General features: G+C 38.0%; 2 protein-coding genes across 26 annotated transcripts in view; one reads left to right on the forward strand and one right to left on the reverse strand.

Moving 5' to 3' along the window:
• Positions 1-476: 476 nt before the first annotated feature.
• GPHR (golgi pH regulator) lies at positions 477-10,143 on the forward strand. Its single transcript, XM_034981654.2, has 9 exons — positions 477-738; positions 1,274-1,437; positions 2,052-2,158; positions 2,760-2,863; positions 3,680-3,801; positions 4,702-4,925; positions 5,340-5,521; positions 7,331-7,516; positions 9,120-10,143. The coding sequence occupies exons 1-9, from the start codon at positions 697-699 to the stop codon at positions 9,378-9,380; spliced, it is 1,392 nt and encodes a 463-aa protein (XP_034837545.1). The 5' UTR covers positions 477-696; the 3' UTR covers positions 9,381-10,143.
• Positions 10,144-10,694: 551 nt separating this feature from the next.
• RyR (Ryanodine receptor) overlaps positions 10,695-17,039 on the reverse strand; it is a 127,415-nt gene continuing 121,070 nt past the window's right edge. For all 25 annotated transcript variants that reach the window (XM_034981626.2, XM_069507040.1, XM_069507062.1 and 22 more), the window contains 8 exons: positions 15,820-15,950; positions 15,258-15,416; positions 14,508-14,715; positions 13,878-14,009; positions 13,314-13,470; positions 12,887-12,996; positions 11,940-12,042; positions 10,695-11,340 (listed from right to left, as the gene is read on the reverse strand). In XM_034981626.2, the coding sequence (XP_034837517.1) occupies positions 11,237-11,340; positions 11,940-12,042; positions 12,887-12,996; positions 13,314-13,470; positions 13,878-14,009; positions 14,508-14,715; positions 15,258-15,416; positions 15,820-15,950 (1,104 nt within the window). In that variant the 3' untranslated portion in view covers positions 10,695-11,236. The remainder of the gene's footprint in view (positions 11,341-11,939; positions 12,043-12,886; positions 12,997-13,313; positions 13,471-13,877; positions 14,010-14,507; positions 14,716-15,257; positions 15,417-15,819; positions 15,951-17,039) is intronic.

Consider the following 17,039-nt stretch of genomic DNA (forward strand, 5'->3'; position numbering starts at 1 on the left):
CAGTATTACTACTACTATGCCAACTAATATTATTACTAATATTAGGTTAATCTATAAATTACCAAACAAAAAAATCATGAGGATAGTTACGCAATTTTGGTTGGTTGGAATTTGGATAATAAAGCCCTGCAGAGTAGTGATGTAACGAATCGCATGTCATATTTTGGACATTCGCGGATTGCGAATGCGAATATAACGTTATTTTCAGTCACACGTCAGCACGTCACACATTTGTATATAGTTAGGTCATACCGCCATTTGTGATTTTACGCATTATTCAACTACTACGGTTCAAAATTCAGAAATTAGGTACCTAGTTAACTGATTTTGTTTTTTTTACATAAATCAGCGGCGCAAGCGCATCGTCGTACCTTTTTAAAGCTTTTCGTACCTTTTCAGGGGCTCATTTGGCAACTCTATTTTGACGTCAGACACGAGATGTCGTTTCGTTTTGACAATGACATTTGATTGAAATTGTTTTCGTTTTTTTCGGTGATTGTTTTTTGCACAGACCAATTTACTTCCAATATTTTTGAGTTTGTGTTTTCCAGTTGGGTTTTAAGGTTAAAATAAAGTTAAATTTAATAATAAAATTTTTAAATTAGGTATATTTGTTAATTTTCATAACTAATAAATAATTTTAAGCAGTGAAAGAACTATGTGATATAAGAATACTGAAGTATTTACTCGTACAAAATGACTTTCCTGGAGGACACACTTATTATATTAATTTCGCAGGTAAATAGCTATTTCTTTCGATAAAATATTAGACAAACTCCACAAAAACTTTAGCAGACATATTATTATTCTCAAGCTTATACCTATAATCATTACGTTATTAGATCAAAATATAAATTCGCCGCCCGGCACTTTGGTTGCGGACCGGCGCCACAACAACAGATTCCTCGGTATGCAGCGATGTAAATGGTATGGTATCCAGCAATATAAGCGGTAATCAGTACCCTTATTATAAATGCGAAAGTGTGTTTGTTTGTTGGTTTCTCCTTCAATCACGTCGCAACAGTGCAGCGGATTGACGTGGTTTTTTGCATGGGTATAGATAAAGACTTGGAAAGTGACATAGGCTACTTTTTATCCCGGAAAATCAAAGAGTTCCCACGGGGTTAAAAACCTAATTCCACGCGGACGAAGTCGCGGGCATCAGCTAGTGTTATATGAGCCATTCACGAGGATATCAGTTTGTTTGTTTTTGTCTTGTTTATTTCAAGTTTTGTGTGCAATAAAGTTTTCTATCTGTCTATCTATCTTTTAGACAGTATTCTTTGTGGGAGGATGGATATTCTTTGTGAAGCAGCTGTTCAGAGACTACGAAGTCCACCATTTGTTGGTGCAGTTAATTTTCTCCGTCACCTTTGCCTTGAGTTGCACAATGTTTGAACTTATTATATTTGAAATCATTGGATATTTGGATTCAAGGTAACTACTTTATTGGTCCTACAACAGAAGTTTTTAAATATCATAAAGCTGTGATAACCTATTTGAGAGATTGGGGGTTTGATCCCGGGCATGCAGTCATACAACTTTCGTTTTCAGAGTTATGTGCGTTTTAAGTAATTAAATATCACTTGTTTTTTACGGTGAAGGAAAACATCATGCCTGAGAGTTCCCCATAATGTTCTCAAAGGTGTGTGAAGTTTGCCAAATCGCATTTAGCCAGCATGGTGGTCTATGGCCTAAACCATTCTTATTCTGAGAGGAGAGGAGACCTATAGTTATAGCCATAGACTTTACACACACATAACTTTAAAAGATTAGAGGTGCATGTCTGGGATGAAACTCCTAACCGCGAAAATAGAATTAACCACTTATGCTCTTATTATAATTAATATTTTCATTTATTTATTTTTCTCATTTTTATCATATTTTTAAAAAAACAACAAACAATAAAATAACAGAAACAACGAAAAAAATTAAAGTAACAGAAACAACAGAAATTAAAATAACACTGAACAACAAAAATTAAAGTAACAGGTACAACAAAAAAAAAACAAAAAAAAAGTTAATTATTATTAATGAATAATTATTTTCAGTTCTAGATATTTCCACTGGAACATGGGTCTCTACTCCTTGCTATTCATGGTGATCGCCCTCATACCATTCTACATAGCTTACTTTTGCATCTGTAACTTCAGATTTGGTGAGTATTTTATCTTGGTCAACTTGGACAAGGCCAGCAACAAAAAGAAAATGTGAAATAGATCTTTTGGGAGGCCTTTGTCACAGACTGAATATCTCGAAACGTGAAAAGGAAACTATGGTACTTCCCGTTGACCTAGAATCATGAAATTTGGCAAGTAGCAATGTCTTATAGTACAAGTACGTGAATCAAATCAAATCAAATGTTTTATTCAAAATAGGTAATAAATTACACTTTTTGATGGTTGGTTGTTGCATTTGTAAGATGATGATATTATAGTGGTGATAATTTAAACGCGAACTTAAAACTAAAGCTACGAGGGTTCCAAACGCGCCCTGGTCTAAGAAGAGCCCACAACAAACTCAGCAAATTTGTGGTTCCATGATCCATCACAAAAAAATTAAAGATTTGTGTTCCCGCAATAATTAGTTTACTAAATCACGTCAAGATGGCGCTGTACGGTATTAACTTGCAAATTTTTACTATACTGGTTTGAGATTTCTTGTACAATGATGCGGAACCCTTCGTGTGCAAGTCCGACTCACACTCGGCCGGTTTTTTTTCCATATGTTTTAATAGTGATGTGTTGGTTTTGTTTCAGTATCACAAAACATGATAAGACCGCTCACAGTGTTTGTGTGGTTCATATATTTGTATTTCTTTTGGAAGATCGGCGATCCATTCCCTATACTCAGTCCAAAACAGGTAGGATTTTAACTTTTTTAAAGAATTGATAATTTACTATGTCTTTATGAGAATAAACGTCTTTAAACCTAAACCTACTAGCTTATGCTCGCGACTTCGTTTGCGTGAACTACATAGATTTCAAACCCGTACTTCATCCCCCTAGGGGTTGAATTTTCAAAATTCCTTTCTTAGCGGATGCCTGTCATAATAGCTGTCTGCATGCCAAATTTAAGCCTGAACCGTCCAGTAGTTTGAGCTGAGCGTTGATAGATCAGTCAGTCAGTCAGTTAGTCAGTCACCTTTTCCTTTTATATATTTAGATTTTTATTTTCATGATAGTGTTTTACCACCACTTCAAGGAAATCCATACTAATATTATAAATGCGAAAGTGTGTCTGTCTGTCTGTCTGCTAGCTTTTCACGGCCCAACCGTTCAACCGATTTGATGAAATTTGGTACAGAGTTAGCTTATATCCCAGCCCAGAGCGAAGAAGAAGAAGAAGCTTATATTCCGGGGAAGGACATAGGCTACTTTTTATCCCGGAAAGTTGAAGAGTTCCCACGGGATTTCAAAAAACCTAAATCCACGCGGACGAAGTCTCGGGCATCATCTAGTTTCTAAATAAATTTAAATACATATCAAAAGTTTGTCGTCAAAAAGGTAACCTTAGCTTAGTCGTCAAAGACGTTTTATTACTAAATAATTTTTGATATGTATTTAAAATTATTTAGTAATTTCCTTGAAGGGTAGGTAAACACTAAAAAATTATATAAAAAAAGACGTTTTATTAGTTTAAAATAATGATATTACTTATGCATCTCATTATTTTTCAGGGTATATTCTCAATAGAGCAAGGCGTATCTCGAATAGGTGTTATAGGAGTGACTGTCATGGCCTTGCTATCTGGGTTTGGTGCCGTCAATTACCCGTATACATCTATGGCTATATTTATAAGGTAAGCAGTCATGATCAACCCATAGCCTCTATAGCCTCAATAGCTCAACCGGTATAGGAGTGGACTGAAAACCGAAAGGTCGACGGTTCAAACCCCGCCCGTTGCACTATTGTCGTACCTACTCCTAGCACAAGCTGGACGCTTAATTGGAGAGGAAAGGGGAATATTAGTCATTTAAAAAATGGCTAATATTCTTTTATAAAAAAAAAAAAAAAAAAAAAAAAAAAAAAAAAAAAAAAAAAAAAAAAAAAAAAAAAAAAAAAAAAAAAAAAAAAAAAAAAAATTATAAGGTAAGCAGTCATGATCAACCCATCACCGGCTCACTACAGAGCACGGGTCTCCTCTCAGACTGAGAAGGGTTTTGGTCATAGTTATTATAAATATTTATTTATTTATTCATTCACCATTATATTATATACTAGCTTATGCTCGCGACTTCGTCCGCGAGGACTACATAAATTTCAAACCCCTATCTCACCCCCTTAGGGGTTGAATTTTCTAAAATCCTTTCTTAGCGGATGCCTACGCCATAATAGCTATCAGCATGCCAAATTTCAGCCCGATCCATCTAGTAGTTTGAGCTGTGCGTTGATAGTCAGTCAGTCAGTCACCTTTTCCTTTTATATATATAGATTTGTTTGTATCTTGGTAACTGTAATTAGTAATATTATATAAAATATTCTAACCGCTAAACTTTCCTAGTCCTCAGTAAAACCCACTAGGAACTCATATATGGTCTCCACGTCATAGGTTTAACCTAGTGTGGAGACCACTAGTAACCGACGCCAAAATAACTTGTTTTTGTTAAATAAAGTTTTTTTTTTTAATAGTCTGTTGATGATGATGATCATCTATTTGTCACTATATTTTCAGGAAATATACTTAAAACTATGTTTTCAGACCAGTAACCCAGGCAGATGTGCTGTCAATAGAAAAAAAGCTTCTCCAAACAATGGATATGATACTCGTGAAGAAGAAACGAATAGCTTTAGCAGAATCCAATACTATGGGGCGGAACCAGAACAAAATGATGGAACAATCCGGAGCCAAGAATAGGGGGTTCTGGAGCAATATACTGTCCAGTGTTGGCAATATTGCCAACCCCTTGGGCCAGGGTACTGAGAGTGAGTACTATTCTACAATCTTCTACCGACCAGCAAAGCCATGCCGACCAACTTTAGCGTTCCAGTACGATGTCGTGTGGAAACCAAAGGGGTATGGGTTTAATAAGAACTGCCATACCCCTTCCAGGTTAGCCCGCTTCCATCTTAGATTACACCGTCACTTACCACAAGGTGAGATTGCAGTCAAGGGCTAACTGAAATGATTCTAGAATCTTTTACTTACCGGCAAAGCTATGTTAACCACCCATTATGATGCAGTGTAAAAACGCACATAACACCGAAAAGTTAGAGGTGCGTGCCCGGGATCGAACCCCCGACCTCCGATTGGAAGGCGGACGTCCTAACCACTCGGCTACCACAGCTTTACACACAGTAAAGAGTGTAATGGAATAAAAGTAAAATTTCCGTTTCCAGATATAACTCAGTTACGTCAAGAGATATCAGGTCTAGAGGAGTTGAGCAGACAACTGTTCCTAGAAGCGCACGACGCTCGCACGATGCGCGAGAAGATCGAGTGGTCCAGAACCTTCCAGGGGAAGTACTTCAACTTTCTGGGGTACTTCTTTTCTTTGTACTGCGTGTGGAAGATCTTCATTGTAAGTGCCTCACTTCTGCAGGGTGTAATTAGAGGAGTTGAGCAGGCAACTGTTCCTAGAAGCGCACGACGCTCGCACGATGCGCGAGAAGATCGAGTGGTCCAGAACCTTCCAGGGGAAGTACTTCAACTTTCTGGGGTACTTCTTTTCTTTGTACTGCGTGTGGAAGATCTTCATTGTAAGTGCCTTACTTCTACAGGGTGTAATTAGAGGAGTTGAGCAGACAACTGTTCCTAGAAGCGCACGACGCTCGCACGATGCGCGAGAAGATCGAGTGGTCCAGAACCTTCCAGGGGAAGTACTTCAACTTTCTGGGGTACTTCTTTTCTTTGTACTGCGTGTGGAAGATCTTCATTGTAAGTGCCTTACTTCTGCAGGGTGTAATTAGAGGAGTTGAGCAGACAACTGTTCCTAGAAGCGCACGACGCTCGCACGATGCGCGAGAAGATCGAGTGGTCCAGAACCTTCCAGGGGAAGTACTTCAACTTTCTGGGGTACTTCTTTTCTTTGTACTGCGTGTGGAAGATCTTCATTGTAAGTGCCTTACTTCTACAGGGTGTAATTAGAGGAGTTGAGCAGACAACTGTTCCTAGAAGCGCACAACGCTCGCACGATGCGCAAGAAGATAGAGTGGTCCAAAACCTTCCAGGGGAAGTACTTCAACTTTCTGGGGTACTTCTTTTCTTTGTACTGCGTGTGGAAGATCTTCATTGTAAGTGCCTCACTTCTGCAGGGTGTAATTAGAGGAGTTGAGCAGACAACTGTTCCTAGAAGCGCACGACGCTCGCACGATGCGCGAGAAGATCGAGTGGTCCAGAACCTTCCAGGGGAAGTACTTCAACTTTCTGGGGTACTTCTTTTCTTTGTACTGCGTGTGGAAGATCTTCATTGTAAGTGCCTTACTTCTACAGGGTGTAATTAGAGGAGTTGAGCAGACAACTGTTCCTAGAAGCGCACAACGCTCGCACGATGCGCAAGAAGATAGAGTGGTCCAAAACCTTCCAGGGGAAGTACTTCAACTTTCTGGGGTACTTCTTTTCTTTGTACTGCGTGTGGAAGATCTTCATTGTAAGTGCCTCACTTCTGCAGGGTGTAATTAGAGGAGTTGAGCAGGCAACTGTTCCTAGAAGCGCACGACGCTCGCACGATGCGCGAGAAGATCGAGTGGTCCAGAACCTTCCAGGGGAAGTACTTCAACTTTCTGGGGTACTTCTTTTCTTTGTACTGCGTGTGGAAGATCTTCATTGTAAGTGCCTCACTTCTGCAGGGTGTAATTAGAGGAGTTGAGCAGACAACTGTTCCTTGGCCGTCGGTCCTGGTTATTATCACTAAGATCTGACCATTACGTGATTAATGGAAAGGAGTCACGACCCTCAGCAATGAGGAATCCATATTAATATTATAAAAGCGATAGTGTGTCTGTCTGTCTGCTAGTTTTTCACGGCCCATCCGTTCAACCGATTTTGACGAAATTTGGTACAGATATATTTTGACATGAAAGACATAGGTTACTTTTATCCTGGAAAATCAAAGAGTTCCCACGGGATTTTTAAAAATCTAAATCCACGCGGATGAAATCATCGCCATCATCTACTACTATCTTAAAGAAGAAAAAGAAGACGCTCTTGGGATGTTTCAAATCGCCACAAAAAGTTATTTATTTTGTATGACAGACCTTTTCCAGCGTACTTGTATATGTCCATTTCAGCGGTTACAAATGTTTTTCTTTTGCTTTGTATCGCAGACCTTTTCCAGCGTACTTGTACATGTCCATATTAGTGCTTACAAATGTTTTTTCTTTTGTTTTAGTCAACCATAAACATAGTTTTCGATCGAGTAGGCAAGAAAGACCCCGTAACCAGAGGAATAGAACTGGTGGTACATTGGCTCGGATGGAACATCGACGTGTCATTCTGGTCGCAGCATGTCTCTTTCATACTGGTCGGATGTATCGTACTTACGAGCATTAGGGGACTCCTTCTAACCCTCACTAAGGTAAGAAGTAATAATAAAAATAAAATAATAAGTAAAAAAAATAGCTAACATCTAAGTATGCATGCAATCACACACTCCCACTTACACACACGCACTCACACACACAGACAGACACACACAAAGACACACAAACACACACAAGCATACACACACTGTAGTACTTTTATTATTGTATATACATTTATTCTAAATCTGTTCTGTTAAAATAGTTTTCATTATAATTTTAAGTAATCTCTTGTGGCCCTCTGTTAAAACTAGATTTAGATTTAGGTAAATAGTGGCTCCGATTCTCTAGTCTGTCTCTAAACTAAATTTAGAGTATCTGCATCCTTTTCTTTTTACTAATGCTAAAAAAGGAACGGAACATGACTTTCACATTTAAAGACTCTAAATTTTAGTGCACAATACAAATTTAAACAGTAGGTTCGCGAGTGCGCGCTAAAATCAAGGGTTTTACCATCTAAAAATTACATTTAGAACTGTCAAACTGTGTCTGTCCTTTTCATATTACATTAGTAAGAAGGGCATGCGAATACTCTAAAATTAGGTTGTGCTCAGAATTAGCCCCAGTGTGGCTAATTCCGTTGTACACAATTTCTAAACTAAACTAAAATGACACGTCTAAATATATTGCTATCCCTTTCATAATGTTGTTTGCGGAGAAGGATAGCACTAGTTTTAGACCTGTTAATTTAGTTTAGTTTAGAGATTGTGTACAAGAGAATCGGCCCCATTAATTATGTAATTTCGCTGTTGATTACTTTCAAATAAACAAAATAAACAAATAATAAGTTCTTGAGACGGCACACATTGTGAAGAGTTCCTAACCTTGGAGCCCAGACCAGATTGGGTCCTACCCCGCTGCTAGCAGCTAGCTGCTAGTCAGTGGGACCCATTTAATTTTATTATTAATTACTTGTTTTTTTGTTGCTGTTACTTTATTTTTCTGTTGTTTCTGTTACTTTATTTTTCTGTTGTTTCTGTTATTTTGTTTTTTGTTGTTTCTGTTATTTTATTGTTTGTTATTTCTCTTAGGTGTGTTATTTTTGTAAGCATTTGTTAAAAATATGATAGCAATGAGATAGGTATGTAAATAAATGAGAGAATAATAATAAATTATTATCCATATACTAATATTATAAATGCGAGAGTGTCTGTCAGTGTGCTATGTTTTCACGGACTATCAGTTTAGCCGATTTTGAACAAAGATACACGTACGATACCATGCATCTTGGAGGCTACTTTCTATACCGGAAAATCAAAAAGATCCCTCGGAATCTTTTAAAAAATCGACTAAGTGCGAGTCAGACTCGCGCACTGAGGGTTTCGTACTACAGTCGTATTTTCTTGTCATTTTGCTCTATAGGTACTATTATGCATAGAAATTAATAAAAGTCTGTTTAAGAATGTAGAGGTAAAGCCCTTTCATATGATACCCCACTTGGTATAGTAATCTTACTTTGAAGGTTAAAAATACTAAATATTTGTTCAAGAACACATTTTTTTTTGTGATCGAACCTCGACCTCCGGAATAGGAGGCGGACGTCTTTACCACTAGACTATCACGACTCTTCGCTAATATTCCAATCTGTTTTTTCCACAGTTTTTCTACAAAATATCATCATCGAAATCATCAAACATCATCGTATTAATACTAGCTCAAATAATGGGCATGTATTTCTGTTCGTCCGTCCTACTGATGCGTATGAACATGCCGCCAGAATACAGGATCATAATAACCCAGGTACTAGGCGAGTTGCAGTTCAACTTCTACCATCGATGGTTCGATGTTATTTTCCTGGTTAGTGCTTTAACTAGCATTTTCACTCTGTATTTAGCTCATAAGCAACCTTCTGTCAATTAAGTTTCATCCCTTTCAAGCGGTTAAAGTTACCTAGTTACCATTACACTTTGACAAGGATAAAAACAACAATGGGGTATTTTACCCTTTTTTGAAAAGTGTCTTAATTTGATCCTAAGATGATAATAAACAACTGAAAAATTCACAACAATTTTAATAGATCGATAAGTACAATAAAAATGAATTTAAAATTATATATTTCGAATTTCCCCGCGAAAACGCTAGCCGCCATTTTGTTTAGATTCATGAGCTGTCATTTTTTTAGTGAAATACAACATTACAACTACAATCCATGTGACGTCACAGTCGGAATTCACCATGGCGGCTACAGTTTCGTGCGTTTCGAATATATGTAGAAAATATGAAAAAAATTGGAATCTTTATCTTTAAAAACGTTATTTTTCGATTGCTTATTACTAATACCTACTACCTTGTTTATACATTTTTAGATTTTCTCACGTGGTGTAAAATACCCTATTCAGTACTCTCCATGATTAAGGGTGATGATGCAGCCTAAGGTGGAACGCGCCTGCCTAGAAGATTCATTTTTCTATTTGCTGTTGAGACAAGCATTTCTAAGATATATCATGTCAAGGAATCTGTATCATCCGAGCAAAGCTTGGATAGATTCTTAGTACACAAGACTGATGGAATCGATAGTATGTAAAACTTAGATCATAATTAAAGTGATATAAGTAAGATATAAGATCAATGTTGTAAATATCGATTAAGTACCCAAATAAATTATGTTTATATTGCTATTAAATGGTTTTTTATTAAATAACTCATCATGATCAACCCACCACCAGCCTAATTCTGAGCACAGGTCTACTTTCAGAATGAGAAAGGCTTAGGCGATAGTCCGCCACGCTGGCCCATTAACGCGACTTCGTCCGCATGGACTACACAAACCCCTATTTTACCCCCTTAGGGGTTGAATTAAAAATCCTTTGTTAGCGGATGTCTGCGTCATAATAGCTATCTGCAATCTGCATGTCAAATGGCCCGACCCGTCTAGTAGTTTGAGCTGTGCGTTGATAGATCAGTCAGTCAGTCAGCAGTCGGCTTTTCATTTTATATATAAAGACGACCGCTTGTGGCAGTCAAGGATACTTCCTGTTATAAGTCCCGCAAATTGCTATTGCGCTGGAACCATGTCTCATTAATATCGAAATGACGTCATTTTGACGTCAGCCGAAATAAAAATATACCATCCGCTCGAAACTTCAGTCTATTGCTGACGTCACTTAAATGGCGCGCATTAGCAATTTGCCGGACTTATATTAATTATATTTTTTCAAATAAATAAAACAACAGTTCAATAAATTAAAGATTTTTATTTATAACACGTTAAAATTATCTAACATGAACTATATTGGAAAAGTTTAAATAGAAAACTTTACTTGGAAAGGCCCCTTAATTAATTATTTATTTATGTATTCTTCACTATTTGTATTGACAATAGTTAATTTTGGGAAGCGATAGTTGATTTGCTATTACATTATTTGATAATTGAAGTAGCAAATATTATTTATTTTCTTAACACTAGCTTTTTATTAGATAGAAAAATAGTTATTAGTTTATTTTGGAGTGAGTTATCAATTCCTTTCCACTTTTAATTTTTATATAATGCAAAGAGCTTTTACCTAAATGACTTTTATTTTTAATTTGTGAAAAGTTTGAGCAACAATATTAATTACCAATACATAAAATATAACATTTCATCCAGTTCTGCCAACCTTACCAACCTAATGTCAACCATCGTCGTCTTTTGCACTCTTTATGAAAAAGAAAGAGATAGCGTAAAGAGACGTATTTGGATACATTTGGCTAATATAGTTAGGAATTTTTATACTATTCTATTCTCCCATCGCGTCTTCATATTGTTTCCTGAAGCAGTCACCAACGGGGAAGAAATCCCAGCATCTTTGCGTGTACATTTTCCATACAAACGTTTCTTGACCTGAAAAAAAATTCAAGAATATTGGTGTCTTCTTATTAATTAAAGAGTTTAAGTGAAAACAGATCAATGAAAAAATAATCATAATTTACTATTTAATTATAATGTGCGTGGGAAAAAAGATCTGGCACAACGGGCGGTTGAAGTGCACCAGACACCCAGGTGGTCAGAGTGAAATGGGGATCCACATTCCATAGTCATAACTGATCTCAGAGGGCGCCACAAGCGGGCCGACTGTTGCAAGCTGTTATCTTCATAGTTACAGTGCGACAAGGCTCTTTTGGCACTTGAATGACATTGACAGGGGGGCGCTGTTGGAGAACAAAGGCTTATAATATTCAAACGAACAAAAGGCAACGTTAGTTCCGATTTTCGCAACGCACCAAGATAGCCTTGTCGCACTGTACATGTATTTTTTTTTTAATTATGGCGTTTGACAGCTCAGTATAGTCGGTTTGACAGCACAGATGATACTACCTCTATAGACTATAACGCATAAGTTATGCGCCACCTGTCAGGATAAATTGGAAGTGTCGATCCTCATTTCTTACGGTGGCGTGCGGTGCGGTTGTAGAAAAAGGAGGGTAGAATGTGTATTTTACCAGTGTACTCGGTGTCGGGTTTGTTAATAAGATGCATGAGGAAGAACATGTAGTTGGCGAGGTTGTGCTCTCGCTGGACGTGCGTGTCGAACCCGTGCGGAACCTGGAAACGGAACAAGATAATGACAATCAGTATCACTTTAGGGTCCCGTACCCGAAGGCTGCGAACGGCACACTAGATTCCGCTGTCCGTCCGTCTGTGATAGTTAGAGAGTTGAAATTTTCATAGAATGTGTATTTCTATTGCCGCTATTAGGTAGGTATAAGAACAATTTTTTTTTTTAAATAACTGCCATGAAAATTTAAAAAAAAATGTTATAAATAAATAGTCCTTGTGTTGAGAACTGTGTTTCAGGAGGCTAGTTTCGTGTATAATGAAATTAATAAATTACATAAATTCAAAAATATTTTCAAAAAACATTCGAAACTAAATTAAAAAACATAGTTTCGTTTGTGATTGGTTGGAGACTCAAAATGGTTAACGCCCACTGATATTTTTGCCTCATCTATGGGATTACGTAAAAGAGAGAGCACTATGAATAAAAAAAAAGTTCTTTCCGCGGATAGAGTATAGACTATAGTCTGTAGTTTAGGCTGTATGTTGATTCATCAGTCAGTCACGACTATTTTTTAAACTAAGGCCACATGATGCGTTTCCGGTGAGCTGCGGCACCGTACCGCACCGCACTGCGGATTTAATCCGATTTAATGATTAAAAATCCCGTGGGAACTCTTTGATTTCCCGGGATAAAATGTCCCCCCAATGTTGCATGTTCGCAACTATGGGGTTGTCAAGTATAAACGGGTAAGTACTAAGTAAGCGTTTAGGCTGTAGGTACGTAGATTCATCAGTCAGTCAGGCAGGACAAATGTCCTGTACATCTATTACATGCTGTATATCTGTTACATGCTGTATATCTATTGATATGACTGAGTGAAAAACTCACTTTATCAAAGTAGTCCTTATTGATGCCGCATATGAAGCAGTTGGACTCCATGTCCTCTTTGACGGACTCCAGCTGGTCACGCAGCTCACCGAACGCGTCGATGATCAGACCTGCAACCCATGTATATTTATGCCTTAACTATCTGGCAGTGGCGTAACACCCCTTTACTAACTTCTCTCCGAGATAGAGTATATACGTAATTCTTCTAGGATAGTTCTGATTCTTCTAGGATTCTTCTAGATCTTCTTCTTGATAGATATAGTACGCGACAGTTCGAGATGGCAATCGGGGAGGGTACCACACCCAGTGCAGGTGACGTGCGGGTATGCGGGGCATCCCCCCGCCTCATACCCCGATTGCCATCTCGACCTGTCGAGTACTAAGCCTAGACACAATTTTTCAGCAATTTACAATCATCAGTTCTTACCCTGTAGGATAGCCAGCAGGATGACAATGACAAAGAAGAAGAATGAGATGTCAAATATGATGCGGTACACCTCCGAGTCGTCACCATCTGGGGGCTCCAGCTCGTCGCCGATACCGCCGCCCGCTCTCACGCCTTTGTATAGGTTGAACACGAAACACTGCGAACAAGCACCTTATTATACACGTTGAACGGTATAAGACCTATAGGAAAGCCTTGTGGCACACCCATACATTCTCTACGTCTTCCTACCTACCACATAAAACTCAACTATCTTCAAGGCATAATAAATGTCTAGCCTCTAGGTAATCGCGTTACAATACGGTATAACAAGCACCTTATTATACACGTTGAACGGTATAAGACCTATAGGAAAGCCTTGTGGCACACCCATACATTCTCTACGTCTTCCTACCTACCACATGAAACTCAACTATCTTCAAGGCATAATAAATATCTACCCTCTAGGTAATCGCGTTACAATACGATATTTAAGACTGTCAAAAAAATAAATTTCTCAGTGATTTTTAAATAGACGGTCATTCAAAATACGTAAAATCCACTCACGGAAAGCATGTCGTGGCAGTTTTTGTTGACTTCGTCGTCCTCCTCCTGCACGTAGAACTTGCGGAAGAAGTTGAACGCGATCACCGTGTAGATGTACACGATGATTGTCAGCAACATCACTGTTAACACCAGCTGGAAAACAATATATCATCTAATTATCTTAAATTACGCAGAGCCCAACGAAATAAGTAGGTAGGTAGAATAAAAATAAAATTAAAATTTTGCGAAGAAAAGTATACAGACCTAAAATTAATATCAAAATTGTCTATAAAATACTATCGAAATTTGATAAGTTGCTAGGTTTCATTATTGAAAATGAAAATTGTGATAAGTAGGTACTTAATGTATTTAGCTGACTTAATATTCACACCAACATCTAAATTAATAGGAAAAGCTAAGCTCAAACTACGGACGGATCGGGCTGAAATTTGGCATGCAGATAACTATTATAAAATAGCCATTCAGTAAGAAAGGATTTTTGAAAATCCAAACCATAAGGGAGTAAAATAGGGTTTCGAAATTTATGCTGTAGACTACATAAATTTCGAAACCGCGTAGACGCGGACGAAGTCTAAGATAAGCTAGTGTTGGAGTGTAAAAAAAAAAAAGTTCAGTTCTGAAAAAGTTCACCTGTTTTCCGTTATGCGTGACAGACTGCAAGATGGTCCTCAAAGTCTTGAAGCCCACAGCGACGTCCAGCAAATGTGCGGCGAAGAAGAAATTGTTGAAGTTGCCCATGACGGAGAAGGAGAAATACCACAGCGAGTAGAGGAACGAGTTGTCCGTTATCGTCACGCCGGCCTTCCACACTTGGTAGCGCCAGTCGATGTTCACGATGCTGGAAAAGATGACACGGTATTTTACACCAAGCGAGAAAAAATGTATAAACAAGATAGCAATAAGAAATCGAAAAATGATTATTTCAGTTTAGAAAATCAGTAAGTACCTACCCTTATTGAACTTGATCCTTGATGAACCTATCCCAGTAATTTACCGGGAATGGCAGAAGATGTAAAAGTGAACTACTTACTAATGCGAATAATATCTATCCCGGCTTTACTCACGTGTCTAGTCGACGTTAGCCCGACTAGTTTCGAACCCATCCGGGGTCCTTTTTCAAGGGGTGAGTATAGCCGGGATAGATATTATTTATAATGGGAATCACTCACGGTAGTTTAAACGCTAAAATACTTACTAATGCCAGAATCCCTTGCTGCCCTCCTCTTCTTGCGCCGAGAAGGAAGTCTTCTCCATTCCGAGCATGTTGGATATCAAGTCGAAATCGTACGTCTCAGAGTATTTCGCGCGCACTTTCTTCTTGATGAACTTATCCTAGTAATTTACTGGGAATGGTAGAAGATGTAAAAGTGAACTACTTACTAATGCCAGAATCCTTTGCTGCCCTCCTCTTCCTGCGCCGAGAAGGAAGTCTTCTCCATTCCGAGCATGTTGGATATCGAGTCAAAGTCATACGTCTCGGAGTATTTCGCGCGCACTTTCTTCTTGATGAACTTATCCCAGTAGTTTACTGGGAACGATCTGTTGGAAGTATAATAAATAAGATAAGTTTCAAAACAATTTATAGATATCTGAAGCTAAATAATCGTTACGACTAAGTGAAAAGTATACGTTCTGTTACGCGGCAGAAAGAAATGTACATCGGCCATTAGAATGACATTTCGGCTTTCGTAGAGCGTAGTCTCTGTCACTACCTTTTTTTTAATTTATATACTGGCGCTTGGCTGCAATCAGACTTGGGTGGCAAGTGATGATATCACTTGATGGAGGACGACATCTGACGAGTCGCTGGGAGCCGCTGGATTCAGGCGGCGCAAGACCGTGGCGTGTGGAAGTCCCTACAAGAGACCTATGTCCAGCAGTGGACGTCTATCGGTTGATGATGATCAAAGATGAGGGTAGTTAGCAAGATTGTTCAACTCACTTAGCAGAAATGACAAGCTTGTCCCAATGGCTCTTCAGGTCGTCATCTTCCGGCTGTTCCGCGATGTACAGACCGTCGAACTCCAGCCTACGCGCTATCTCTTTCTCACGCTTGAATATAGCTAACGGCACCTGAAACAGAGGGCGTCTTATGAGTTTTCAGTTTGAACTTTGAATATCTGTCCTACATAGACTTCATAAAAAATGAAAAATGACTCCTCGCCATTTTAACTCTATGGGTCAACTGTCACGTCAAAAAGTACGGTTCATCCACGGTTCACCTTTAAAATAAGGTCTACAATCGTATTTTTGACATGAAATTTGACACAATAAGTAAAAATGGCGCGTGAGGAGTACCTATAGAGACGAAATTTAGAATTTAAAGAATATTATATTTAATACTATACTTTACTATTTTTTAATAAGGGTTCCGTACCTTAAAAGGAAAAGCGGAACCCTTATAGGATCACTTTGTTGTCTGTCTGTCTGTCCGTCTGTCTGTCAAGAAAACAGGGTACCTACTTCCCGTTGACCTAGAATCATGAAATTTGGCAGGTAGGTACATCTTATAGCTGACATTTGGGAAAAAATCTGAAAACCGTGAATTTAGGGTTAGATCACACAAAAAAAATTAAATTGTTGTCAGGAACTAATAATTAGTATTTTCAACTTTCGAAGTGAGGTAACTATATCAAGTATAGAATGTACAGGTTTTCACCTGTACATTTTAAAACAGGTTTTTTTTTAATTTATGCATTAGGTATTGTTTTTGAATTATCGTGCAAAATATCGCAAAAATACGACTGAAGTACGGAACCCTCATTGCGCGAGCCTGACTCGTACTTGGCCGGTTTTTTTTTTCATCATACCCATATTAAACAATTATTTTTATAATGACAATTTGGAAACCCCGTTGGGGCCAGCAATTTTAGCAGGGAGACGGCGCTAATTAATCGTCAAGTAGATAGTAATTTATTTTCTGACAACAATAATATTATATATTCATATTTTTTTTTAATGCATATAATTGATATTAATTTTGTAGTAAGTAGTTAGGCTTTTTCGATTAGGTTTTTTTTAATGCATATTGATATCAAGCAGGTTACTAATTGTGAATTGCTTCATCTTAGTTTTTGCCTTGCGTGATTATTTGATTGACTGTTTGAAACGCCATGTACGTATATACTTTATTGCACCACAAAAACACAAATGACAGGTTAC

Source organism: Maniola hyperantus, chromosome 25 (assembly GCF_902806685.2).
Source record: "Maniola hyperantus chromosome 25, iAphHyp1.2, whole genome shotgun sequence".
In the NCBI taxonomy this organism is placed as follows: Eukaryota; Metazoa; Arthropoda; class Insecta; order Lepidoptera; family Nymphalidae; genus Maniola; species Maniola hyperantus.

What these genes read in the sequence shown, in the direction of transcription:
- GPHR (XM_034981654.2), top strand. Translation starts at nt 697, where the DNA reads ATGACTTTCCTGGAGGACACACTTATTATATTAATTTCGCAG. An exon ending in TTATTATATTAATTTCGCAG is followed by an intron (nt 739 to 1,273) that starts GTAAATAGCTAT and finishes TCTATCTTTTAG; the next exon opens with ACAGTATTCTTTGTGGGAGG. An exon ending in TCCTTCTAACCCTCACTAAG is followed by an intron (nt 7,517 to 9,119) that starts GTAAGAAGTAAT and finishes TTTTTTCCACAG; the next exon opens with TTTTTCTACAAAATATCATC.